We start from the raw sequence: 27055 nt of genomic DNA, 5'->3' as shown, positions 1-27055 counted from the left end.
AGTGGACAGACTCCTCACTGGCTCCCTCCACTCTCCCTCACTAGCAACGCTAAGCCCAGAGTGGACAGACTCCTCACTGGCTCCCTCCACTCTCCCTCACTAGCAACGCTAAGCCCAGAGTGGACAGACTCCTCACTGGCTCCCTCCACTCTCCCTCACTAGCAACGCTAAGCCCAGAGTGGACAGACTCCTCACTGGCTCCCTCCACTCTCCCTCACTAGCAACGCTAAGCCCAGAGTGGACAGACTCCTCACTGGCTCCCTCCACTCTCCCTCACTAGCAACGCTAAGCCCAGAGTGGACAGACTCCTCACTGGCTCCCTCCACTCTCCCTCACTAGCAACGCTAAGCCCAGAGTGGACAGACTCCTCACTGGCTCCCTCCACTCTCCCTCACTAGCAACGCTAAACCCAGAGTGGACAGACTCCTCACTGGCTCCCTCCACTCTCCCTCACTAGCAACGCTATGCCCAGAAGTGGACAGACTCCTCACTGGCGGCTCCCTCCACTCTCCCTCACTAGCAACGCTAAGCCCAGAGTGGACAGACTCCTCACTGGCTCCCTCCACTCTCCCTCACTAGCAACGCTAAACCCAGAGTGGACAGACTCCTCACTGGCTCCCTCCACTCTCCCTCACTAGCAACGCTATGCCCAGAAGTGGACAGACTCCTCACTGGCGGCTCCCTCCACTCTCCCTCACTAGCAACGCTAAACCCAGAGTGGACAGACTCCTCACTGGCTCCCTCCACTCTCCCTCACTAGCAACGCTAAGCCCAGAAGTGGACAGACTCCTCACTGGCGGCTCCCTCCACTCTCCCTCACTAGCAACGCTAAGCCCAGAAGTGGACAGAAAACTGACTAACACTGATAGATGATGGAAAAGCAGAACAACTTTCGCAGCAAGTGTGGCGACCCCTTCTTCTTAACTACAAGTAAGAGATGTGCTAGGTAATGACACATTTAAAAACATGTCCAGTTATCAGAGGCACTAAGTCTGTTGTAGGCCTAGGTAAGAGTGGACGAATGGGACAATGACATTTCGGGGACCGAGACCAGGAGTGAAATGGTACCAGGAGTATATGGAATCTACCAGAAATCAGAGCCCGGTGAGTGACTGGATGACATCATGCCATGAGGCAGATACAGTGAGTTCGGAAAGTATTCAGACCCCTTGACTTTTTCCATATTTTCCTTACGTTACAGCCTTCTTATAAAATGTATCCGTTTCCCCTCTCATCAATCTACACACAATACCCCATAATGACAAAGCAAAAACCGTTTTTTTAGACATTTCACTGCACCGTTGGCAGTGATTACAGCCTTAAGTATTTTGGGGTATGACGCTACAAGACTCCTGTTCCAACCTCTCTGTGTATATAACAGTCTCCTGCTTCAACCTCTCTAACCTCTCTGTGTATGTAACGCTCCTCTCAAGCTCTGTCAGGTTGGATGGGGAGCATCACTGCACAGCTATTTTCAGGTCTCTCTAGAGATGTTCGATCGGGTTCAAGTCCAGGCTCTGGCTGGGCAACTCAAGGGCATTCAGAGACTTGTCCCAAAGCCACTCCTGCATTGTCTTGGCTGTGTGCTTAGGGTCATTGTCCTGGAACGAGAACCTTCACCCCAGTCGGAGGTCCTGTGCGCTCTGGAGCAGGTTTTCATCAAGGATCTCTATACCTTGTTCTGTTCATCTTTGCCTCGGTCCTGACTAGTCTCCCAGTCCCCTCCTCTGAACAACATCCCCACAGCATGATGCTGCCACCACTATGCACCACCATAGGGATGGTGTCAGGTTTCCTCCAGATGTTTCCTTCAGATGTGCCGCTTGGCATTCAGGCCAAATAGTTCAATCTTGGTTTCATCTGAATTTTGGGTGCTTCTTGGCAAAATCATAGCCGGCTGTCATGTGCCTTTTACTGAGGAGTGGCTTCCGTCTGGCCACTCTACCATAAAGGCCTGATTGGTGGAGTGCTGCAGTGATGGGAGAACCTTCCAGAAGGACACCCATCTCCACAGTGGAACTCTGGAGCTCTGTCAGAGTGATCATCGGGTTCTTGGTCACCTCCCTGATCAAGGCCCTTCTCCCCCATTTACTCAGTTTGGCAGGGCTGCCAGCTCTAGGAAGAGTCGTGTTGGTTCCAAACTACTTCAATTTAAGAGTGATGGAGGCCACGGTGTTCTTGGGGACCTTCAATGCTGCAGAAATGTTTTGGTACCCTTCCCCAGATCTGTGCCTTGACACAATCCTGTCTCAGAGCTCTACAGACAATTCCTTCAACCTCATGGCTTGATTTTTGCTCTGACATGCACTGTCATCAACTGTGGGACATATAGACAGGTGTGTGCCTTTCCAAATCATGTCCAATCAATTGAATTGATCACAGGTGGGACTCCAATCAAGTTGTAGAAACACTCAAGGGTGATCAATGGAAACAGGATGCACCTGAGATCAATTTCGAGTCTCGTAGCAAAGGGTCTGAATACATACATAAATAAGGTATATCTGTTTTGTTATTTTAATACATTTGCAAACATTTAAAAAACAACTTATGTTTGCTTTGTCATTATGGGGTATTGTAGTGTAGTGTGATGTGTATTTTTTTTAAACATTTATTCAATTTTAGAATAATTCTGTGGATGTGGAAAAAGGGAAGGGGTCTGAATAGTTTCTGATTGACCTGTAGATAGGCATGGAGTGACAGAACAGAACACACCTCGTCTAAACAGAGTACTTACGTGCCTGAACTCGGCAGAAAAAGATTTTCCTAGCACAAGGAGTATTTCTGTTAGGAGGGGAGAGTCCTACCAAGGCCAGGTTATTGACAGGGAGGAGGGGAGAGAGAGACAATCAATTCATTTCAACAAAGACGTTGCCATGAAAAGATATCCTTTAAAACATAGCTTAAACTTTAACTAAAAGAAGGTCTTACAGAGAAATATCACCCACAGCTTGAACAATTAAACAGGGACATTGCAATATCAAATATGAGAATATGGACTATTACCAAGCTGACATGGGTGGTGACTGCAAATCACTTTCAGACTCAGTACCTTGAAGGCTCCAGCATATATTGCTAAAATAAAATATCAATGAATGGAAAGCAGCAACACAGAACAAACTCACTGGCTGATATCAGGCATGAACACACAATGACATTTCTTCCAAGCGGCTTAATAGTTGTGCCCAACTATTGTGATGCCACATGAAGATGAACAGATATAACCACAGAGTCTAATATCAGGGTGCTATATCTATGGCTATAACCCCCCCCCCCCCCCCCCCCCCTCTCCCCCATTTTATCTCTCTCAATACAAAAAGGTTCATTATTAAGGACAAAGGTAACACTTCCTGAGAATTCAAGATGAGATAACAGGACAGGACACCTCAGAAGGAAGCGTCCTATGTCTCTTTCACAGATAGTTTGGTATGATTGACAGAGAGACCTACAGAGACAGGACAGGAATGCATAGCCTCTGTATGGTAGAAACCATAGAAATAGAATCCATAGAACAGGCCTCAACGATGTCACCTCTTGGTCGACTGAGAATTGTCTTGTTCTTTCAACCCATCAATTGGTTGACATTTTTAAAACAATGATTTTTCCATATATAGACACGCGTTTGAATAAAATCAACTATATGCACTGAGCTTGTCTGAGGCTTTAAGCACACCGTTTGAAATCGTAATTATGGTACAAAAATGACTCAAGAGGGAGCCAGAGATCTAGATAACAATTCTAAATTTGAAAAACTGTTCCCGACCCAACCCTCCTCTTCACAGATTCTGCCATTATGCTCCTGAAGTAGCCTGTAATAGGCTACACCAGGGGTCGGCAACCGTTGTCATGTGAAGTGCCAATTTACCTTCCTATTTCTACCGATCTGCATGCCAGTTATGATTTTCATATGCATAGTTTAGTGGAACAGCTTAATTTAAATAATAACGTATTTATGTCCCATTGCCAACTAGGTAAAAAAATGGCCTACATAAAGCCAATAAATAAAAACATTGCAGGTAGAAAATATACAGATACAAAATAAATATCCTACAAATCACACTGGCTACACACAGAGGTTTGTTTGTCATGTTCTTTTAATTGCATTAATCTTCCTACTCCGCCTGTCAACAATGAACTTGCAACATTGTATTAAGTCAACTATCAACTGGGTCCAGCCCACACTAGCAAACTTGCAACATTGTATTCATTATTCTGGGCCTTCAGTTTTTGGTTTCCAGCACCAGTGAGCTCCTGACAGACACAGCTTTATTTGCGCAAGGGATAAGAAGTAATCAGGTATTTTATGACGTTTCCACTGGATCAGAGCATTACATTTTTCTCGCCGAGGCTCGTGGTTATTGAAAGGGAGAGAGCTGGAAAGATGTTTCAGATATATTGAGGGAACTATTGTCATTCTCAATGGATGTAAAAACAGACTTTGTTTACTTGCTGTTTGAGGTGAATAAAAAAATCACTCAGAAGCTTCACAGCTCATTAGTGGCGGTGAGACAATCAGAAAGACTATCAGACAATTAATCAATTGACAAAACTCGTAAAATGTAATGAACCAAATGCTACATTCTCACAAATGTAGCATAGTGAGCTCAAACAAAGTGTTCACATGGACAATGAGAACGGTAAACAATTGTAATAATGATATATCGAATGCATTAACAGAAATTAACGTAACCAAACAAACAGTGTAGATTAGAAATGATGGGAATGGACGGTAAACATACTACTGGTGATATAAGTAATAGGTAAGTGATAGACCCTAACAATCATAGAGAGATGTGCCTTGGCCATTTTAGTCACACTCTCCTTATTGAATCAACATTTCAAATTATACCCAAGACACATTATTCTTCACATACTGTAGGCTGTGGAATACTCTCACAGTCCAAAGCGGTAGCCATTTATCGAAAACAAATACAATTTCACTTATTTTTATACTTTTTTGGGGGGGGGGGCACGCCAAGGCAAATACCTCGTTCTAGTGGAATGGGCCTTACGTTGCCGAAGCCTGTCTTAGAGTGATGGACTGTACCATCCCCGCCGCAGCAACGGATTAGTCCACTCCGACAGGCGGGAATCAGACAGCCGTCTCGTGTGCCATAAAAAAATAAATATATAATACTTGTGACCGCTCGATAAAAAAATTAAACGCTGTCGATCAACAGCCAATGACCAAACAATCCACCAGCCGACTAAACGAGGTCAGGCCTAGTGGACAGGCAGCCATTGGGTATCCATGAGTTTGCCAGTCACATTGCCTTTCTATGGATTCCATTTCTATGGTAGAACCACAGTATGGGTGTAGTAGATGGAGGACCAGGAGGGGGCAGAGGACCAGGAGGGGGCAAAGGACCAGGAGGGGGCAAATGACCAGGAGGGGGCAGAGGACCAGCAGGGGGCAGAGGACCAGGAGGGGGCAGAGGACCAGGAGGGGGCAGAGGACCAGGAGGGGCGTATGCTCCACATCATCTCATCTCAAAGACAGCCAGCAGTACTGTAGCCACACTACTGTGGTGTACATTAATTATACAGGAGGATCAGCATTTTCTCACACACACACTCAAGACTAAAACCTAAGCCTAAACACGCAAAGTGCAATGTATGGTAACTGGGCACACAGCCAGAAACATAGAGCATGGGAACAGTGAACGGGTTGCCAGTTGCCACAGCAAGCCTATAGGAACAGTGAGCAGCAGCCTGGCTTTATATCACATCCGTTCTAGTGGAGTGGGTTGCCAGATTTGGGCAAAATATAAACAGGGCTTTTACCAAACAAGGTGCAAATAAGTACTTATCACAATGCTATAAAGTTTGCTTACCTCTATGCTGGACGTAAGGCTGCTGGGCAGGGTGTCAGAGGTGACAGCTGTAGAGGGGGAGGGAAGGCTGGAGAAGTCCCACAGGGTGACAGGGGGAGCTGGGGGCTCTGCAGGCTTGACTGGCTCTACAGATGTCTGGCCTTCCTGTAAGGTCACTTCATAAAACTCCTGGATATCTGGAGGAGTAGGGAGGAGAAGGAGGAAATGGAGAGTGGGGAATCTGTTAGCACTGGATTTTGTGGTTCTTGGAAAAACACAAATCAGAATACTTCAACTGGCATATTATGTCTCTGGTTTCAGCATTTACATACACTAAGGTTGGAGACATTAAAACTAGTTTTTCAAACCACTCAAACAAACTATAGTTTTGGCAAGTCGGTTAGGACATCTACTTTGTGCATGACAAGTTATTTTTCCAACAATTATTTCACTGTATCACAATTCCAGTGGGTCAGAAGTTTACATACACTAAGGTTGGAGACATTAAAACTCGTTTTTCAAACCACTCAAAACAAACTATAGTTTTGGCAAGTCGGTTAGGACATCTACATCTACTACAATTATTTCACTGTATCACAATTCCAGTGGGTCAGAAGTTTACATACACTAATTTGACTGTGCCTTTATACAGCTTGGAAAATTCCAGAAAATAGAAATCAAAAGTGCAAATCAATCCCAGAACAACAGCAAAGGACCTTGTGAAGATGCTGGAGGAAACGGGTACAAAAGTATGTATATCCACAGCCCTATATCGACATAACCTGAAAGGCCGCTCAGCCAGGAAGAAGCCCCAGATCCAAAACCACCATAGAAAAGCCAGACTACGGTTTGGAACTGCACATGGGGACAAAGATCGTACTTTTGGGAAAAATTTCCTCTGGTCTGATGAAACAAAAATAGAACTGTTTGGCCATAATGACCACCATTATGTTTGGAGGAAAAAGGGAGAGGCTTGCAAGCAAAAGAACACCATCCTAACCCTGAAGCCCGGGGGTGGCAGCATCATGTTGTGTGGGTGCTTTGCTGCAGGAGGGACTGGTGCACTTCAAAAAATAGATGGCATCATGAGGAAACATAATTATGTGGATATATTGAAGCAACATCTCAGGAAGTTAAAGCTTAGTCGCAAATGGGTCTTCCAAATGGACAATGACCCCAAGCATACTTCCAAAGTTGAGGCAAAATGGCATAAGGACAACAAAGTCAAGGTATTGGAGTGGCCAGCACAAAGCCCTGACCTCCATCCTATAGAATATTTGTGGGCATAACTGAAAAAGCATGTGTGAACAAAGAGGCCTACAAACCTGACTCAGTTACACCAGCTCTGTCAGGAGGAACGGGCCAAAATTCACCCAACTTATTGTGGGAAGCTTGTGGAAGGCTACCCGAAACGTTTGACCCCAAGTTAAACAATTTAAAGGTAATGCTACTAAATACTAATTGAGTGTATTTAAGTAGCTTCTGACCCACTGGGAATGTGATGAAAGAAATAAAAAGGTGAAATAATCATTCTCTCTACTATTATTGACATTTCACATTCTTAAAATAAAGTGGTGATCCTAACTGACCTAAAACAGGGAATTTTTACTGTGATTAAATGTCAGGTATTGTGAAAAACTGAGTTTAAATGTATTTGGCTAAGGTGTATGTAAACTTCCGACTTACACTTACTTACAGTTGGTCTCAGCATGTTAGCAAGTGTACAGTTGAAGTCTACATACAAGTTTACATACACCTACACCTCTCAAATGGCACTGAGGCACTGAGGTTGAAGGTAGGGGCCTTGAAATACATCCACAGGTACACCTCTCAAATGGCACTGAGGCACTGAGGTTGAAGGTAGGCCTTGAAATACATCCACAGGTACACCACTCAAATGATGTCAATTAGCCTATCAGAAGCTTCTAAAGCCATGGCATCATTTTTTGGAATTTTTCAAGCTGTTTAAAAGGCACAGTCAACTTTCTGACCCACTGGAATTGTGATACAGTGAATTATAAATCGGTCTGTCATAATAATAATTAACCATTTGTAGTAGTGGTTCTTGGAACACACACACACACACACACACACACACACACACACACACACACACACGTACGTACGTATAGAGTAACAGTCCTAGTCAGGCATATGATGTATCTGAGCTATGTACAGTAGCATGTTACATGAGTAAGGGCTGATGACACTAGTTCAGAGAACCAGTAGTGTAAAGGCCAAGCCTAGCTATCCCTGTGAGCCGTGTCAGATCTTTATGCTCTTCATTCCCATTCAATATGACCTTAACTTTAAGGACATAACAGCTAAGAGATTTCAAATAGACCTACGACTTGAACCCATGAATTACATGGCAAAAATGGCAAAAACTATCAGCGAGACCTCTCTCAACTAAATCGTAAAAAGAATGTGGCCAAATCAGCTACCTCTATTTGAAATATTTAAAAGTATTTTCAAATAACTTCCTATAAATAAACAAAACAATTGTCAAATACTTACAGTACCAGTCTAAAGTTTGGACACACCTACTCATTCAAGGGGTTTTCTTTATTTTGACTATGTTCTATATTGCAGCGAAGAGGCGACTCCGGGATGCTGGCCTTCTAGGCAGAGTTGCAAAGAAAAAGCCATATCTCAGACTGGCCAATAAAAAGAACTAGACATAGGTACTCTGCCTAGAAGACCAGCATCCCGGAGTCGCCTCTTCACTGTTGACATTGAGACTGCTGTTTTGTGGGTACTGTTTAATGAAGCTGCCAGTTGAATACTTGTGAGGCGTCCATTTCTCAAACTAGGCACTCTAATGTACTTGTCCTCTTGGTCAGTTGTGCACCGGGGCCTCCCACTCCTCTTTCTATTCTGGTTAGAGCCAGTTTGCGCTGTTCTGTGAAAGGAGTAGTACACAGCATTGTACGAGATCTTCAGTTTCTTGGCAATTTCTCCCATGCAATAGCCTTCGTTTCTCAGAACAAGAATAGACTGACGAGTTTCAGAAGAAAGGACTTCGTTTCTGGCCATTTTGAGCCTGTAAATCGACGCACAAATGCTGATGCTCCAGATACTCAACTAGTCTAAAGAAGGCCAGTTTTATTGCTTCTTTAATCAGGACAACAGTTTTCAGCTGTGCCAACATAATTGCAAAAAGGATTTCTAATGATCAATTAGCCTTTTAAAATGATAAACTTGGATTAGCTAACACAACGCGCCATTGGAACACAGGACTTGCTGATAATGGGCCTCTGTACACCTATGTAGATATTCCATTAAAAATATATATATATCTTTTTTTAAATCAGCTACAATAGTCATTTACAACATTAACAATGTCTACTCTGTATTTCTGATCAATTTGATGTTATTCAATGAACAAAAAAAAAAGTGCTTTTCTTAAAAATAAAAATAAAATGACAAGATGACAGCTTTGCACACTCTTGGCATTCTCTCAACCAGCGTCATGAGGTAGTCACCTGGAAAGCATTTCAATTAACAGGTGTGCCTTGTTAAAAGTTAATTTGTGGAATTTCTGTCCTTCTTAATGCATGAGCCAATCAGCTGTGTTGTAACAAGGTAGGGGTGGTATACAGAAGATAGGGCTTAAGGGCGCTGTACTGCAGCGCCAGCTGTGCCACCACAGACCCTGGGTTCGCGCCCAGGCTCTGTCGCAACTGGCCGCGACCGGGAGGTCCGTGGGGCGACGCACAATTGGCCTAGCGTCGTCCGGGTTAAAGAGGGCTTGGCCGGTAGGGATATCCTTGTCTCATCGCGCAGCAGCGACTTCTGTGGTGGGCCGGGCGCAGTGCACGCTAACCAAGGTTGCCAGGTGCACGGTGTTTCCTCCGACACATTGGTGCGGCTGGCTTCCGGGTTGGATGCGCGCTGTGTTAAGAAGCAGTGCGGCTTGGTTGGAGGACGCATGACTTGTAACCTTCGTCTCTTCCGAGCCCATACGGGAGTTGTAGCGATGAAACAAGATAGTAGCTACCAAAAACAATTGGATACCACGAAATTGGGGAGAAAAGGGGTAAAAATTCAACAACAAAAAAATGTTTGCAATGTGTTCCCCTGGTGCCGATGATGTCGATTAAGGCAGCCTCCCGCACCTCTCTGATACAGAGGGGTTGGGTTAAATGCGGAAGACACATTTCAGTTGAACGACTGACTAGGTATCACCTTTTCCCAATGTACTCATTAGCATTAACACGGAACAAAAATATAAACGCAACATGTAAAGTGTTGGTCCGATGTTTCATGAGCTGAAATATAAGATCACAGAAATGTTCCATGCGCACAAAAAGCTTATTTATCTAAATGTTTGTGCACAAATTTGTTTACATGCCTGTTTGTGAGCATTTCTTCTTTGCCAAGATAATCCATCCATCTGACAGGAGTGGCACACCAAGAAGCTGATTAAACAGCATGATCATTACACAGGTGAACCTTGTGCTGGGGGCATTAAAAGAATTTGGCAGTATGTCCAACAGCCCTCACAACCGCAGACCACGTGTAATGGTGTTGTGTGGGTGAGCAGGTTGCTGATGTCAACGTTGTGAACAGAGTGCCCCATGGTGGCGGTGGGATTATGGAATGGGCAGGCATAAACTACGGACAACGAACACAACTGCATTTTATTGATAGCAATTTGAATGCACAGAAATAAAGTGACGAGATCCTGAGGCCCATTTTTTGTTAAAGCAGATACACATCTGTTTATCAAATGATTGGCCTCGCCTGGTTTACCAACTACTTCTCTGATAGAGTATACACCATTCTGTATACTTCTGGCCCCTCCTTGGACACGGTGTTAACTAACCTCCAGACGAGCTTCAATTGGCATTTCACTAGGGAGCTTGGCTTGGCTAACTGCTCGATAAACACGGTACATGTGTCAGTTTTACAGACGTGCAAACAGGACTGGTAGGGATTCAGAAGCGAATCACCAGCGACTACACTAGCGTATGGTACTGGGTTGGTGTAACTGATTGATGATTACTACAGAAGTTCTGTGTTGCCATGCCGATGTAGAGGAAGTCACTGTGAGGTCAGGCTACAGAACTTCACACCACTTGAACAGGAGAAGAGAAAAATAACATCCTCATGCTGACTAAGCTAAAATATCTCGTAAAAAGGAAAAGAAGAAGCAGATCTCGATGAAAGGGAACACGTTTTCACATTATCTTGCATTTTGTGGGAACTAAATACAAACAGGCCTATCAAGAAACAGTTTTTAGTCAAGTCTGCAGATGTTGGCTACAACCGTTTTGAGAATACAAAAAACAAATGTCATGGTGGAGCATTCGATGCCGACATGGATGATCGTTTACCTGAATTTGTAGTGTACATCAACACCATCATCACAGAAACCCTAGACCCACTCCAATTCACATACCGCCCCAACAGATGACAATCTCTATTGCACTCCATAATGCCCTTTCCCACTTGGACAAAAAGGAACACCTATGTGAGAATGCTGTTCATTGACTACAGCTCAGCGTTCAACACCATAGTGAAGAGCTTTGAGTGCACTAAGCTAAGGACCCTGGGCCTAAACATCTCCCTCTGCAACTGGATCCTGAGCTTCCTGACGGGCTGCCCCCAGGTGGTAAGCGTAGGTAACAACACATCTGGCAACCTCATCCTCAACACACGCCCTCGGGGTGCGTGCTTAGTCCCCTCCTGTACTCCCTGTTCACCCCCGACTGAGTGGCCAAGCATGACTCCGACACTATCATTAAGTCTGCAGACAACAACTGTGGTAGGCCTGGTCCCCGACAACAATGAGACCACCTATAGGGAGGAGGTCAGAGACCTGGCATTGTGGTGCCAGGACAACAACCTCTCCATCAACGTGATCAAGACAAAGGAGATGTGGATCTCTACAGATCGGTGTCCCACCCTCGGGACGGTTGAGCTAATGTGATTAGCATGAGGCTGTATGTAACAAGAACATTTCCCAGGACATAGACATGTCGGATGTTGGCAGAAAGCTTAAATTCCTGTTAATCTAACGGCACTGTCCAATATACAGTAGTTATTACAGTGAAAGAATACCATGCTATTGTTTGAGGAGAGTGCACAGTTATGAACTTGAAAAGTTATTAATAAACCAATTAGGCCCATTCGGGCAGTCTTGATACAACATTTTGAACAGACATGCAATGGTTCATTGGATCAGTCTAAAACGTTGCACATACACTGCTGCCATCTAGTGGCCAAAATCTAAATTGCGCCTGGGCTGGAATAATACATTAGGGTCTTTCTCTTGCATTTCAAAGATGGTACAAAACAAATACAAAGAAAACAGTTGGATTTTTCTTTGTATTATCTTTTACCAGCTCTAATGTGTTATATTCTCCTACATTCATTTCCACAAACTTCAAAGTGTTTCCTTTCAAATGATATCAAGAACATGCATATCCTTGCTTCAGGTCCTGAGCTACAGGCAGTTAGATTTGGGCATGTCATTTTAGGTGAAAATTGGGGGAAAAGGGGGTGGATCCTTTAGAGGTTTTTAACAGCTTCTACCCCCAAGCCATAAGACTGCTGAACAGCTAATCAAATGGCCACCGGACTATTTCATTGACCCCAGCTCCCATTCTTTTTCTTCCATTTACACTGCTGCTACTTGTTGTTTATTATCTATGCATAGTCACTTTACCCCGACCTACATGTACAAATTACCTCAATTACCTCGACTAACCTGTACCCCCACACTGACTCGGTACCAGTACCCCCTGTATATAGCCTCAATATTGTTACTTTGGATTATTTCTTTACTTTATTTAGTAAATATTTTCTTAAAAACGCCATTGTTGGTTAAGGGCTTGTAAGTAAGAAGGTCTACTACACCTGTTTATTCGGCACATGTGACATGGAGGGTTGTTTGCAGGGCCTGGCAGAGCATAGACCAGGTAAATGGAGGGTTGTTTACAGGGCCTGGCAGAGCATAGACCAGGTAAATGGAGGGTTGTTTGCAGGGCCTGGCAGAGCCTAGACCAGGTAAATGGAGGGTTGTTTGCAGGGCCTGGCAGAGCCTAGACCAGGTAAATAGAGGGTTGTTTACAGGGCCTGGCAGAGCCTAGACCAGGTAAATAGAGGGTTGTTTGCAGGGCCTGGCAGAGCATAGACCAGGTAAATGGAGGGTTGTTTACAGGGCCTGGCAGAGCATAGACCAGGTAAATGGAGGGTTGTTTGCAGGGCCTGGCAGAGCCTAGACCAGGTAAATAGAGGGTTGTTTGCAGGGCAATGCAGAGCCTAGACCAGAGGGTTGTTTGCAGGGCCTGGCAGAGCATAGACCAGGTAAATAGAGGGTTGTTTACAGGGCCTGGCAGAGCCTAGACCAGGTAAATAGAGGGTTGTTTACAGGGCCTGGCAGAGCATAGACCAGGTAAATAGAGGGTTGTTTACAGGGCCTGGCAGAGCATAGACCAGGTAAATGGAGGGTTGTTTACAGGGCCTGGCAGAGCCTAGACCAGGTAAATAGAGGGTTGTTTGCAGGGCCTCGCAGAGCCTAGACCAGGTAAATGGAGGGTTGTTTGCAGGGCCTGGCAGAGCATAGACCAGGTAAATGGAGGGTTGTTTGCAGGGCCTGGCAGAGCCTAGACCAGAGGGTTGTTTACAGGGCCTGGCAGAGCATAGACCAGGTAAATGGAGGGTTGTTTACATGGCCTGGCAGAGCCTAGACCAGGTAAATAGAGGGTTGTTTACAGGGCCTGGCAGAGCATAGACCAGAGGGTTGTTTGCAGGGCCTGGCAGAGCATAGACCAGAGGGTTGTTTGCAGGGCCTGGCAGAGCATAGACCAGGTAAATGGAGGGTTGTTTGCAGGGCATGGCAGAGCATAGACCAGGTAAATGGAGGGTTGTTTGCAGGGCCTGGCAGAGCCTAGACCAGGTAAATAGAGGGTTGTTTGCAGGGCCTGGCAGAGCCTAGACCAGGTAAATAGAGGGTTGTTTGCAGGGCCTGGCAGAGCCTAGACCAGGTAAATAGAGGGTTGTTTACAGGGCCTGGCAGAGCCTAGACCAGGTAAATAGAGGGTTGTTTGCAGGGCCTGGCAGAGCCTAGACCAGGTAAATAGAGGGTTGTTTACAGGGCATGGCAGAGCCTAGACCAGGTAAATAGAGGGTTGTTTACAGGGCCTGGCAGAGCCTAGACCAGGTAAATAGAGGGTTGTTTACAGGGCCTGGCAGAGCCTAGACCAGGTAAATAGAGGGTTGTTTGCAGGGCCTGGCAGAGCATAGACCAGGTAAATAGAGGGTTGTTTACAGGGCCTGGCAGAGCCTAGACCAGGTAAATAGAGGGTTGTTTGCAGGGCCTGGCAGAGCCTAGACCAGGTAAATAGAGGGTTGTTTGCAGGGCCTGGCAGAGCATAGACCAGGTAAATAGAGGGTTGTTTACAGGGCCTGGCAGAGCCTAGACCAGGTAAATAGAGGGTTGTTTGCAGGGCCTGGCAGAGCCTAGACCAGGTAAATAGAGGGTTGTTTGCAGGGCCTGGCAGAGCCTAGACCAGAGGGTTGTTTACAGGGCCTGGCAGAGCCTAGACCAGAGGGTTGTTTACAGGGCCTGGCAGAGCCTAGACCAGGTAAATAGAGGGTTGTTTACAGGGCCTGGCAGAGCCTAGACCAGGTAAATAGAGGGTTGTTTGCAGGGCCTGGCAAGAGCATAGACCAGAGGGTTGTTTACAGGGCCTGGCAGAGCCTAGACCAGAGGGTTGTTTACAGGGCCTGGCAGAGCCTAGACCAGGTAAATAGAGGGTTGTTTACAGGGCCTGGCAGAGCCTAGACCAGGTAAATAGAGGGTTGTTTGCAGGGCAATGCAGAGCCTAGACCAGGTAAGGTATTGAGGCTCTGATACACAACACTTAAAAGGGAGAGCCCAAGATTATTACGCGACGTCTCAGGTTACAACCTGCCACAGGAAGGCAATACACTGGAGGGAACCCCCATGGTAAACCACTTACCTTACATCATGTGTGAGAGAAAGTACAGCACTACAGCTTAGAACTGGTGTATTCCTCAGTCAGTCTAGCTTTTAAATATGTAGTCCTTCACAGGGTTAAAGTTAGTCAAGGTCCCTGACCTCTCACCTCTAACCCATGGGCACCAGGTCAAGGCATGTTGACTCTGACCTGCTAAGAGGGGACTGACCTGTGAAGGCAGGTCAGCAAGTTATCATACCATTACCAGATACCTGAGCTTGGAGGCCAGAGAAGAGTGTGTGGGTGGTAGAAGAAAAGTGCACTGGGTGGTAGGAGAAAAGCACACACACACACAGGATAAGGCTACTTATAGCAGGCCCAACATAGCAAGATCCTTACAACTTAGTGTTTGACATTTCATCCCGTCAGTAGAGGATGCCTGGTTATTCTTTAAAAGTGCCTTCCTCACCATCTTAAATAAGCATGCCTCACTCAAAACATTTTTAGAACTAAGAACAGCCCTTGGTTCACTCCAGACCTGACTGCCCTTGACCAGCACAAAAACATCCTGTGGCGTTCTGCATTAGCATCGCATAGCCCCAGCGATATGGAACTTTTCAGGGAAGTTAGGAACAAATATACAGTCAGTTAAGAAAGCAAAGGCTAGCTTTTTAAAACAGAAATTCTCATCCTGTAGCACAAACTGCAAAAAGTTGAGCCACTGAGGTCCATGGAGAAAAAGAGCACCTCCTCCCAGCTGCCCACTGCACTGAGGCTAGGTAACACGGTCAGCATGATAAATCTACGATAATCGAGAATTTAAAGAAGCATTTTTCTACGGCTGGCCATGCTTTCCACCTGGCTACCCCTAACCCCGGCCAACAGCTCTGCACCCCCCATAGCAACTTCCCAAGCCCCCCCACTTCTCCTTCACCCAAATCCAGATAGCTGATGTTCTGAATGAGCTGCAAAACCTGGACCTGTACAAATCAGCTGGGCTAGAAAATCTGGACTAGAGGTCAACCGATTTAATCGAATGGCCGATAAATTAGGTAATTTTGGACGCCGATTGTTTTTTGTTGTTTTTGTATCTTTATTTAACGAGGCAAGTCAGTTAAGAACAGATTCTTATTTTCAATGATGGTCTAAGAACAGTGGGTTAACTGCCTGTTCAGGTGCAGAACGACAGATTTTTTACCTTGTCATCTCGGGGGATTCAATCTTGCAACCAACGGTTAACTAGTCCAACGCGGCCTCCCGGGTGGCGCAGTGGTTAAGGGCGCTGTACTGCAGCGCCAGCTGTGCCATCAGAGTCCCTGGGTTCGCACCCAGGCTCTGTCGTAACCGGCCACGACCGGGAGGTCCGTAGAGCGACGCACAATTGGCCTAGCGTCGCCCGGGTTAGGGAGGGATTGGTCGGTAGGGATCGCCTTGTCTCATCGCGCACCAGCGACTCCTGTGGCGGGCCGGGCGCTGTGCGCGCTAGCCAAGGTTGCCAGGTGCACATTGGTGCGGCTGGCTTCCGGGTTGGATGCGCGCTGTGTTAAGAAGCAGTACGGCTGGTTGGGTTGTGTATCGGAGGACGCATGACATTCAGCCTTCGTCTCTCCCGAGCCCGTACGGGAGTTGTAGCAATGAGACAAGCTACTACAACAATTGGATACCACGAAATTGGGGAGAAAAAGGGGTAAAAAATGTTTTTTAAATTGTCCAACGCTCTAACCACCTGCCTCACGAGGAGCCCACCTGTTACGAGAATGCAGTAAGAAGCCAAGGTAAGTTGCTAGCTAGCATTAAACTTAATCAATCATAATCACTAGTTATAACTACACATGGTTGATGATATTACTAGTTTATCTAGCGTGTCCTGTGTTGCATATAATCGATGCAATGCGCATTCACGAAAAAGGACTGTCGTTGCTCCAACGTGTACCTAACCATAAACATAAACATATACTGTTACACTGGCAATACCTATAAGAACATCCAATAGTCAAAGGTTCATGAAATACAAATGGTATAGAGAGAAATAGTCCTATAATTCCTACAACCTCAAACTTACCTGGGAATATTGAAGACTCATGTTAAAAGGAACCACCAGCTTTCATTTGTTCTCATGTTCTGAGCAAGGAACTTAAACGTTAGCTTTCTTACATAGCACATATTGCACTTTTACTTTCTTCTCCAACACGTTGTTCTTGCATTATTTAAACCAAATTGAACATGTTGCATTATTTATTTGAGGCTAAATAGATTTTATTGATGTATTATATTAAGTTAAAATAAGTGTTCATTCAGTATTGTTGTAATTGTCATTATTACAAATACATTCTAAAAATCGACCGATTAAATCGGTATCGGCTTTTTTGTCCTCCAGTAATCGGTATCGGCGTTGAAAAATCATAAATCGGTCGACCTCTAATCTGGACCCTCTTTAAAATTATCCGCCACAATTGTTGCAACCCCTATTACTAGCCTGTTCAACCTCTCTTTCGTATCATCTGAGATCCCTAAAGATTGGAAAGCTGCTGCGGTCATCCCCCTCTTCGAAGGGGGAGACACTCTAGACCCAAACTGTTACAGACCTATATCTATCCTGCCCTGCCTTTCTAAAGTCTTCGAGAGCCAAGTTAACAAACAGATCACTGACCATTCCAAATCCCACCGTACCTTCTCCGCTATGCAATCTGGTTTCCAAGCTGGTCATGGGTGCACCTCAGCCACGCTCAAGGTCCTAAACGATATCATAACCGCCATCGATAAAAGACAGTACTGTGCAGCCGTCTTCCTCGACCTGGCCAAGGATTGACTCTGTCAATCACCGCATTCTTATAGGCAGACTCAACCGCCTTGGTTTCTCAAATGACTGCCTCGCCTGGTTCACCTACTACTTCTCAGATAGAGTTCAGTGTATCAAATCGAAGGGCCTGTTGTCCGGACTTCTGCCAGTCTCTACGGGGGTGCCACAGGGTTCAATTCTTGGGCCGACTCCGGACGATTCTCTGTCTATATCAATGATGTCGCTCTTGCTGCTGGTGATTCTCTGATCCACCTCTATGCAGACTCCACCATTCTGTAAAATTCTGGCCCTTCTTTGGACACTGTGTTAACAAACCTCCAGACGAGCTTCAATGCCATACAACATTCCTTCAGTGGACTCCAACTGCTCTTAAATGCAAGTTAAACTAAATGCATGTAAAACTAAATGCATGCTCTTCAACCGATCGCTGCCCACACCCGCCTGCCCGACTAGCATCACTACTCTCTCTGGACGTTTCTGACTTTGAATACAGTGGGGCAAAAAAGTATTTAGTCAGCACCAATTGTGCGAGTTCTCCCACTTAAAAAGATGAGGCCTGTAATTTTCATCATAGGTACACTTCAAGTATGACAGACAAAATGAGAAGAGAAAAAATCCTGAAAATCACATTGTAGGATTTTTTATGAATTTATTTGCAAATTATGGTGGAAATTAAGTATTTGGTCAATAACAAAAGTTTCTCAATACTTTGTTATATACCCTTTGTTGGCAATGATAGAGGTCAAACGTTTTCTGTAAGTCTTCACAAGGTTCACACACACTGTTGCTGGTATTTTGCCCCATTCCTCCATGCAGATCTCCTCTAGAGCAGCGATGTTTTGGGGTTGTTGCTGGGCAACATGGACTTTCAACTCCCTCCAAAGATTTTCTATGGGGTTGAGATCTGGAGACTGGCTAGGCCACTCCTGGAACTTGAAATGCTTCTTACAAAGCCACTCCTTCATTGCCCGGGCGGTGTGTTTGGGATCATTGTCATGCTGAAAGACCCATCCACGTTTCATCTTAAATGCCCTTGATGATGGAAGGAGGTTTTCACTCAAAATCTCACGATACATGGCCACATTCATTCTTTCCTTTACACGGATCAGTCGTCCTGGTCCCTTTGCAGAAAAACAGCCACAAAGCACGATGTTTCCACCCCCATGCTTCACAGTCGGTATGGTGTTCTTTGGATGCAACTCAGCATTCTTTGTCCTCCAAACACGACGAGTTGAGTTTTTACCAAAAAGTTATATTTTGGTTTTATCTGAGCATATGACATTCTCCCAATCTTCTTCTGGATCATCCAAATGCTCTCTAGCAAACGTCAGACAGGCCTGGCCATGTACTGGCTTAAGCAGGGGGACACGTCTGGCACTGCAGGATTTGAGTCCCTGGCGGTGTAGTGTGTTACTGATGGTAGGCTTTGTTACTTTGGTCCCAGCTCTCTGCAGGTCATTCACTAGGTCCACACGCCGTTCTTGTGATCATTTTGACCCCACGGGGTGAGATCTTGCGTGGAGCCCCAGATCGAGGGAGATTATCAGTGGTCTTGTATGTCTTCCATTTCCTAATGGATTTCTTCAAACCAAGCTGCTTACCTATTGCAGATTCAGTCTTCCCAGCCTGGTGCAGGTCTACAATTTTGTTTCTGGGGTCCTTTGACAGCTCTTTGGTCTTGGCCATAGTGGAGTTTGGAGTGTGACTGTTTGAGGTTGTGGACAGGTGTCTTTTATACTGATAACAAGTTCAAACAGGTGCCATTAATACAGGTAACTAGTGGAGGACAGAGGAGCCTCTTAAAGAAGGTCTATGAGAGCCAGAAATCTTGCTTGTTTGTAGGTGACCAAATACTTATTTTCCACCATAATTTGCAAATAAATTCATTAAATATCCTACTATGTGATTTTCTGGATTTTTTCTCCTCATTTTGTCTGTCATAGTTGAAGTGTACTGATGATGAAAATTACAGGCCTCTCATCTTTTTAAGTGGGAGAACTTGCACAATTGGTGGCTGACTAAATACTTTTTTGCCCCACTGTATGTGGACAACTACAAATACCAAGGTGTCTGGTTAGACTGTAAACTCTCCTTCCAGACTCACATTAAGCATCTCCAATCCAAAATTAAATCTCAAATCGGCTTCCTATTTCGCAACAAAGCCTCTTTCACATTTGCTGCCAAACATACCCTCGTAAAACTGACTATCCTACCGATCCACGACAATGTAATTTACTAAATAGCCTCCAACACTCTACTCAGCAAACTGGATATAGTCTATCACAGTGCCATCTGTTTTGTCACAAGGCCCAATATGGCTCAGTATGGTGACCAGTGAGCTCAGATAAGGGGGGACTTTACCTAGCAGAGACGTATAGATGACTTGGAGCCAGTGGGTTTGGCATACAGGTCGCAGTGGTGGGTATCTGAGGTCCCTACCCACCACTGCGACCTGTACTCTCTCGCTGGCTGGCCCTCGCTTCATATTCGTCGCCAAACCCACTGGCTCCAGGTCATCTATAAGTCTTTGCTAGGTAAAACCCTGCCTTATCTGAGCTCACTGGTCACCATAGCAACACCCATCCACAGTACGCACTCCAGCAGGTATATTTCACTGGTCATCCCCAAAGCCAACTCCTCCTTTGGCCGCCTTTCCTTCCAGTCCTCTGCTGCCAGTGACTGGAACAAATTGCAAAAATCACTGATGCTGGAGACATATCTCCCTCACTAACTTTAAGCATCAGCTGTCAGAGCAGCTTATTGATCATTACACCCTTACACAGCCCATCTGTAAATAGCACACCCAACTACCTCATCCCCATATTGTTATTTATCTTCTTCCTCTTTTGCACCCCAGTATCTCTACTTGCACATCATCTGCACACCTATCACTCCAGTGTTAATGCTAAATTGTAATTATTTCACCACTATGGCCTATTTATTGCCTTACCTCCCTAATCTTACTACATTTACACACACTATGTATAGATTTTTTCTATTGTGTTATTTACTGTACGTTTGTTTATCCCATGTGTGTTGTTTTTGTCGCACTGCTATGCTTTATCTTAGCCAGTTGTAAATGAGAACTTGTTCTCAACTAGCCTACCTGGTTAAATAAAAGTTGTTGTTTTTTATGTTTAATTTTTTTATTTTTTTATTGCCAATACCCAAAACGTCAAAATCAAGACGCAGTTTCTATTAGACCAAAGACACACTGAAGATAGTTGGCCTTCCTGTCTGCTGTATTCACCTTGCACCATTGAAGACTGCCTGACACTATATATAGGATAGACTGCTATAGGAAATAATTAGAGCAGGATACCCTGGTGTGGCATAATGGGTCCTGGGTGGAGCTCTATACAGCTCTCTGACATACAGGGGGAGGAGGAGAAAGGGTAGAGGAGGATGAAACAAATTAGACTTTTTATCAGGTTTCAAAGCATGCCATGAATGAAATTCATCACCTTGGGTGTGTCTATGCAATTCAGATTCAACTGTATCCTCCCTTCTCAAACACAATTCAGCAAACACACACACACACACACACACACACACACACAATCTCTATCCAGGTGGTTTGATACAGCTGCACAAGCCCTAACGATATAAGCAGCTGTAAAACGTTTTTGAATGTGTATCGAGTACAGTAGCCACAGTCATATTCGTCCAAGTAAAACAGACCTGGGTTACTATTCAACTAAAAACCAACATCCTCTACTTCTGCACTGTGATCAGGTCCAATAAGAGTTGGATAACGCTGCCAGTCTACATCTTGAAAAATGACACACACACACACACACACACTCCTCTGAAGACTACTCTCTGACCAGCAAGTAAATCAGGAGGGATTACCAGCAGTAGCATCGGAGTAATCATGTCAGTGGACGGATTACACGCCTGACTCTTATCATACATATCTTGCTTTTTCATCAGCAACCAACAGGACCCAAAAGTAGGGAGGGAGGAGTGAACGAGAGAGGGTCAGAGGCGGTGTGTGTATGCGTGTGTATGTGTGTGTAAGCGTGTGTGTGTGTGTGGGTGTGTGTGCGTAGTAGATTACTGTATGTCTGTGTATAATTCAGCAGTCAGTCATGTGTGTATAATGCCTGAACCTGTGTAACCATGCAAGGGTCAAGAAATATTCTGTGTGACCTGATCAAAGAATAAAACACTGGGGTTGGGAGACAGGGGGAGAGACAGGGGAAGAGAGAGAGAGACACAGGGGAAGAGAGAGAGAGAGAGAGAGACACAGGGGAAGAGAGAGAGAGAGAGAGAGAGAGAGACACAGGGGAAGAGAGAGAGAGAGAGAGAGAGACACAGGGGAAGAGAGAGAGAGAGACACAGGGGAAGAGAGAGAGAGAGAGAGAGACACAGGGGAAGAGAGAGAGAGAGAGAGAGACACAGGGGAAGAGAGAGAGAGAGAGAGAGAGACACAGGGGAAGAGAGAGAGACAGGGGAAGAGAGAGAGAGAGACAGGGGAAGAGAGAGAGAGAGAGACAGGGGAAGAGAGAGAGAGAGAGACAGGGGAAGAGAGAGAGAGAGAGACAGGGGGAGAGAGAGAGAGAGAGAGAGAGAGACAGGGGGAGAGAGAGAGAGAGAGAGAGACAGGGGGAGAGAGAGAGAGAGAGAGAGAGAGACAGGGGGAGAGAGAGAGAGAGAGACAGGGGGAGAGAGAGAGACAGGGGGAGAGAGAGAGACGGGGGAGAGACAGAGACAGGGGAGAGACAGGGGGAGAGAGAGAGACAGGGGAGAGACAGGGGGAGAGACAGGGGGAGAGAGAGAGACAGGGGAGAGACAGGGGGAGAGAGAGAGACGGGGGAGAGACAGGGGGAGAGAGAGAGACGGGGGAGAGACAGGGGGAGAGAGAGAGAGACACAGGGGGAGAGACAGGGGGAGAGACAGGGGGAGAGAGAGAGACACAGGGGGAGAGAGAGGGGGAGAGAGAGAGGCACAGGGGGAGAGAGAGACACAGGGGGAGAGAGAGAGACATAGAGACACAGGGGGAGAGAGAGACATAGAGACACAGGGGGAGACAGAGAGAGACAGGGGGAGAGACCGAGAGAGACAGGGGGAGAGACCGAGAGAGACAGGGGGAGAGACCGAGAGAGACAGGGGGAAAGACCGAGAGAGACAGGGGGAAAGACCGAGAGCGACAGGGGGAGAGACCGAGAGCGACAGGGGGGGAGAGGGGGAGAGACAGGGGGAGAGACAGAGAGACAGGGGGAGAGACAGAGAAGCAGGGGGAGAGAGAGAGAGGCAGGGGGAGAGAGAGAGAGGCAGGGGGAGAGAGAGAGAGGCAGGGGGAGAGAGAGAGAGGCAGGGGGAGAGAGAGAGAGGCAGGGGGAGAGAGAGAGAGGCAGGGGGAGAGAGAGAGAGGCAGGGGGAGAGAGAGAGAGGCAGGGGGAGAGAGAGAGAGAGGCAGGGGGAGAGAGAGAGAGGCAGGGGGAGAGAGAAAGAGGCAGGGGGAGAGACAGAGAGACAGGGGGAGAGACCGAGAGACAGGGGGAGAGACAGAAAGACAGGGGGAGAGAGAAAGACAGGAGGAGAGACAGAGAGAGAGACAGGGGGAGAGACAGAGAGAGAGACAGAGAGAGAAACAGAGAGAGAGAGACAGAGAGAGAGACAGAGAGAGAGACAGAGAGAGAGACAGAGAGAGAGAGACAGGGGGAGAGACAGGGGGAGAGGCAGAGAGACCAGCTAATGAGATTAAAGAAACACATACAGGAGGACAATGAGGAGTGGTTAGCCAATCAACAACCATTCCTCTTCAATTACACCAGTGAATGCAAGGGTTTCAATCCGTAAGAGTTACTGTAGGGGTGGAGGTGGCCCTAGGGGTGGGCTGGTGGAAAGGAATCAAATGAGTTCGCCCAACTGTCCGGACTGGAAGTTCTATCACAGAAACAACAAGAAAGTGTCTTCCCAGAGTTGACAGGGTTGTTAATGGTATCTTTCATCCTGGAACAACTGATATTAAGCACCGGATCACAGCATCTTCTCTAGGGTGACGGACATCTGCGGAACCTTTCACTCAAAGAAATGGAACACGAATACTACCGTGATCAAATGTGACCATTCTTCAACTTTTGTTGGGAGGACCAACCCCCCCCCCCCCCCCCCCCCCCCGAACAAAAAAACAAACAGAGTAAAGCAACAGCCAGTATCTGTGAGCAGCCCGGGTATCTTCCAGACCTTCGATCTAAAGGGGCCTATTAGAGGAGATGTTGTAACTAAGTCCAACCATCTACAGTACAACACACACACCCTCTTTATTGGCTACTGTGACAGATTATAGCAGACGACTCTCAACCTGTGTAGGCCTGTATTCAATCAAAACAGAAAAACAAAATACTGGCGCGACTCAACTCAACGATTTACGACGGGACTTGAGCAGCGACTAGAGTGGGTGGCCTGCAGCTCTGACGTCACATAAAATGACGTTTTTATCAAAAAACGACTGATTTCAGCACACAAGCCCGCAATTACACAGAACAATGTTTTGTTTGATTCTTTGGGTGTTGAAATCAGCTGTAAAAACAAATAATTATACTAGCCTTATACTGCAATGCAGGGCCTATAAAAAGGGGGGACATAGCCAACACACACACACACACAGTTTAAAAACAGAGATGTAACTCAAGACATTCGAGACAGGTTCTTGGTAGGAGGCCAGGCACCCGAAAACCACCACTTCTGGGTCAATACTACAATAAGGAGAGGAGGGGAAGCCAGAATGAACAACACATTGGGAATTCCTGCTCTGTGGCGTTGCCGTGGCGTTGCCGTGGCGTCAAAGCTTATAGGACAAGACTTTACACCACGCAGCCCTCATGCCAAGCAGTCAGTAGGTTACTTTGGGAACAAGACAGTTATTACAAGTCAGTAAACTAAAAGACAGCCCACAGAAAACAATGACTGAATCGTAGCGATAGGAAACTAAACTAATTCAGTTTGAAATGAGTTAGTGGTATAGTAGTTACTATGTCATTACAGTTATGAAACCTAGAGAAGGCACAGGATAACTTGAAATTATTCAAATTAAAACAGATTTATAATGACCATTCTGTTGGAATTAAGTGACTGTCTTCCTTGCTGGTTAAAACACTTCAACTCCAGCATGTTGAGATCAGTGTGCTCCGGGTAGGGGAGAGGCAGGTTCCGGGTAAAAACAGAAAAACCTGTTTGCGTTGCTCAAGCAGGTTAGGCAGGTGACAATACAGGGGAAAAGTAGAGGAAGTCGACTGATTTGACAGACTTTGTGGACAGATTAGGCCTGGGTTTGAATGAAGGGGTATCATACCTATCAAGGCTTGGAAGAGGTTGCTCTGAAAGATGTTGATGAGTCTTTCTAATGACTGTCTGAGTTGTCTGTCTTCTGTCTGTCCAAGTTTCGTCTTGTATTCCTCCATGAGCAGTAAAGCTCTTTGAGCATCTGTAAACAAAACATATCAACAACCAACAAGGCAATGAGTGAATAAATGGCAACTACATTGATACATCATCAAATTTAAAGCAACAGGATTGATATAGTTTATGGGATTGATATAGGTTATGTGATATCAACAGACTGGCTAAGGGTTTCATATTCGGTGACTGAGAGACAGTCAGGTGGCAGAATGCACTGGCAACAACTCACGTGTAATATGCAACATATGTGGCTCTGTCTATCGCTATATTTGTTGCACGATATCAGTTGATGTGGCAACACATGAGGTGGCAAAAAAATATGTATATATTCGTCTGCATTGGCCTGCTGTAGTTTGCTTTAGCTTGCTACAGCTATTGACATTCTGTAGCATATCGCTTTCATAGCAGGCTGCCATTACATGTGATATCTTTCAGAAAACAGACGAATCGGGATTCTCACCTTTCTTTCGTATAGGCATGACAGCTCCCAAGTGCAGCAGGAAAAGTAGACGCAGGCACTGTTTCGTGCAGGCTAATGTTTGGTGTAGTAGCCTACACTCCCTTGCTTCAGATATCCTTTGCTACAGTTGCCAGAGGGGCAGAGCCAGGAGTTTACACCGTTTTAGCATGAACAGAAACTAGTCTCTTCTCTCCTCAAAAAACGCAATGTGCGCTATAGCTCCCGGCCGTTCAATAGACTACAAAAGGCACCGTTTTTTCTTACTGGACTATAAACATGCAATGAATCCGATTTTTTTTGGTAGATTAAAGGCTATTCTGATGACCCGCCGTGAATGCCAATGTGACCAGCTTGTATCCCTGGCAGGGCTAACTGACAGGGTTCATTTAGGTTAGTGCCAGTAGAGACAGCGCAGGATTCCCGACACCAGTTTCCCACTAACAGCTATGTGAAACACTACTGCCGTATGTCACGTTCGTATCTCCAATCAATTCTCATACACTAAACATAAACAAACCGGTTCTCAGCAAGCCCAGCTCTGTACGGTGCAATTCATTGAGCAGCCTGAAAATCTGAGAACATGTGCAGTGCAGTTCAAATTGGCAGAAGAAACTGCGAGTAACGAATCCCAAAGTTCAGTCTGTGCATTTAGGGAGTAAATCCTCTTTTTTGTTTCTGAGTGCTGAATTATTCGTTTCCCGCTCTCAAGCTTTTATCTATCTCGGTCCGGCAATATTTCCACAAGTCAAAGTTCCCTTGCTCGGCGCTCTCCCCTCCTCCTTCTTTCCACCAATGTATCAGGAATTCCAAACTTTCCTCCAAAATGGCGTCCGAAGTGTGGAATCGGATCACATGATCAACCTCTCGCCACCCAATGGTGTCGGTAGGTTACAGAGGAGCTGAGCTCGAAGAGTTTATTACAACAACAAAAACTTTAAACTGCTTTCAAAGGTCACTTTACATTGACTGGTCTCAAACCTATGAATACATACATGGTGTTGGCTCGGGGTTTTACAGTGTTTTTCTGAAGAGTGTCATTGTAGCCATAACATTGTTGCATAGACTAACAAAAGTTACATTGAAGCACACACAGGTTTTTCAGGAGGGCGAAACACATTTTGGTTTAAATGAACTGTATTACTATGTAAATGTTTTCATTTGTTAATGTTCAAATACAAATATTTGCATAGAGAGAATTGTAAAAACAGGGTGTTTGATGAGATTGTGTTGTTGTTTTTTGTCGCACTGCTTTGCTTTATCTTGGCCAGGTCGCAGTTGTAAATGAGAACTTGTTCTCAACTGGCCTACCTGGTCAAATAAAGTTGAAATTAAATAAGATAAAGATGAAACTATCGAGGACAGGCAATGAATTGGAAGATTACACCCCTGACATGTCAGATTGATGGTAATAATCCCAATACCTGGTTAAAGTGTGAGGACTTCACCAGTTCAGTGCCATGGGAACTTATTGAATATTGTCCACGACACTACACACACTGTGTGTGCTACACACACATAATCAATATAGATCTGCCATGCTCATCCTGCCTTAGCCGCCAAGACCACAGTCAGATGGGTTAGTTCTATTGGCACCTGGTTAGTGCACCTGGATTTGGTATGCAGAGTTGCCAGTCTGATCCCTGACAAA

General features: G+C 45.6%; 1 protein-coding gene across 12 annotated transcripts in view; it reads right to left on the bottom strand.

Moving 5' to 3' along the window:
• Window positions 1-26241, bottom strand: part of LOC110524815 (discs large homolog 1-like protein) — a 297429-nt gene extending 271188 nt beyond the window's left edge. For 5 of the 12 annotated variants that reach the window (XM_036978806.1, XM_036978807.1, XM_036978813.1 and 2 more), the window contains exons 1-3: window positions 25408-26238; window positions 24841-24972; window positions 5832-6007 (exon numbers count right to left, since the gene is read on the bottom strand). In XM_036978806.1, coding sequence (XP_036834701.1) covers window positions 5832-6007; window positions 24841-24972; window positions 25408-25426 — 327 coding nt within the window. In that variant the 5' untranslated portion in view covers window positions 25427-26238. Of the gene's footprint in view, window positions 1-5831; window positions 6008-24840; window positions 24973-25407 lie in introns of all 12 variants that reach the window. The other 7 variants (XM_036978809.1, XM_036978810.1, XM_036978823.1 and 4 more) reach the window with 3 other exon arrangements.
• Between the last annotated feature and the right edge of the window lie 814 nt (window positions 26242-27055).

This window comes from Oncorhynchus mykiss, chromosome 5 (assembly GCF_013265735.2).
Source record: "Oncorhynchus mykiss isolate Arlee chromosome 5, USDA_OmykA_1.1, whole genome shotgun sequence".
NCBI classification, from domain to species: domain Eukaryota; kingdom Metazoa; phylum Chordata; class Actinopteri; order Salmoniformes; family Salmonidae; genus Oncorhynchus; species Oncorhynchus mykiss.
This window is presented reverse-complemented; position numbering and strand designations above follow the sequence as displayed.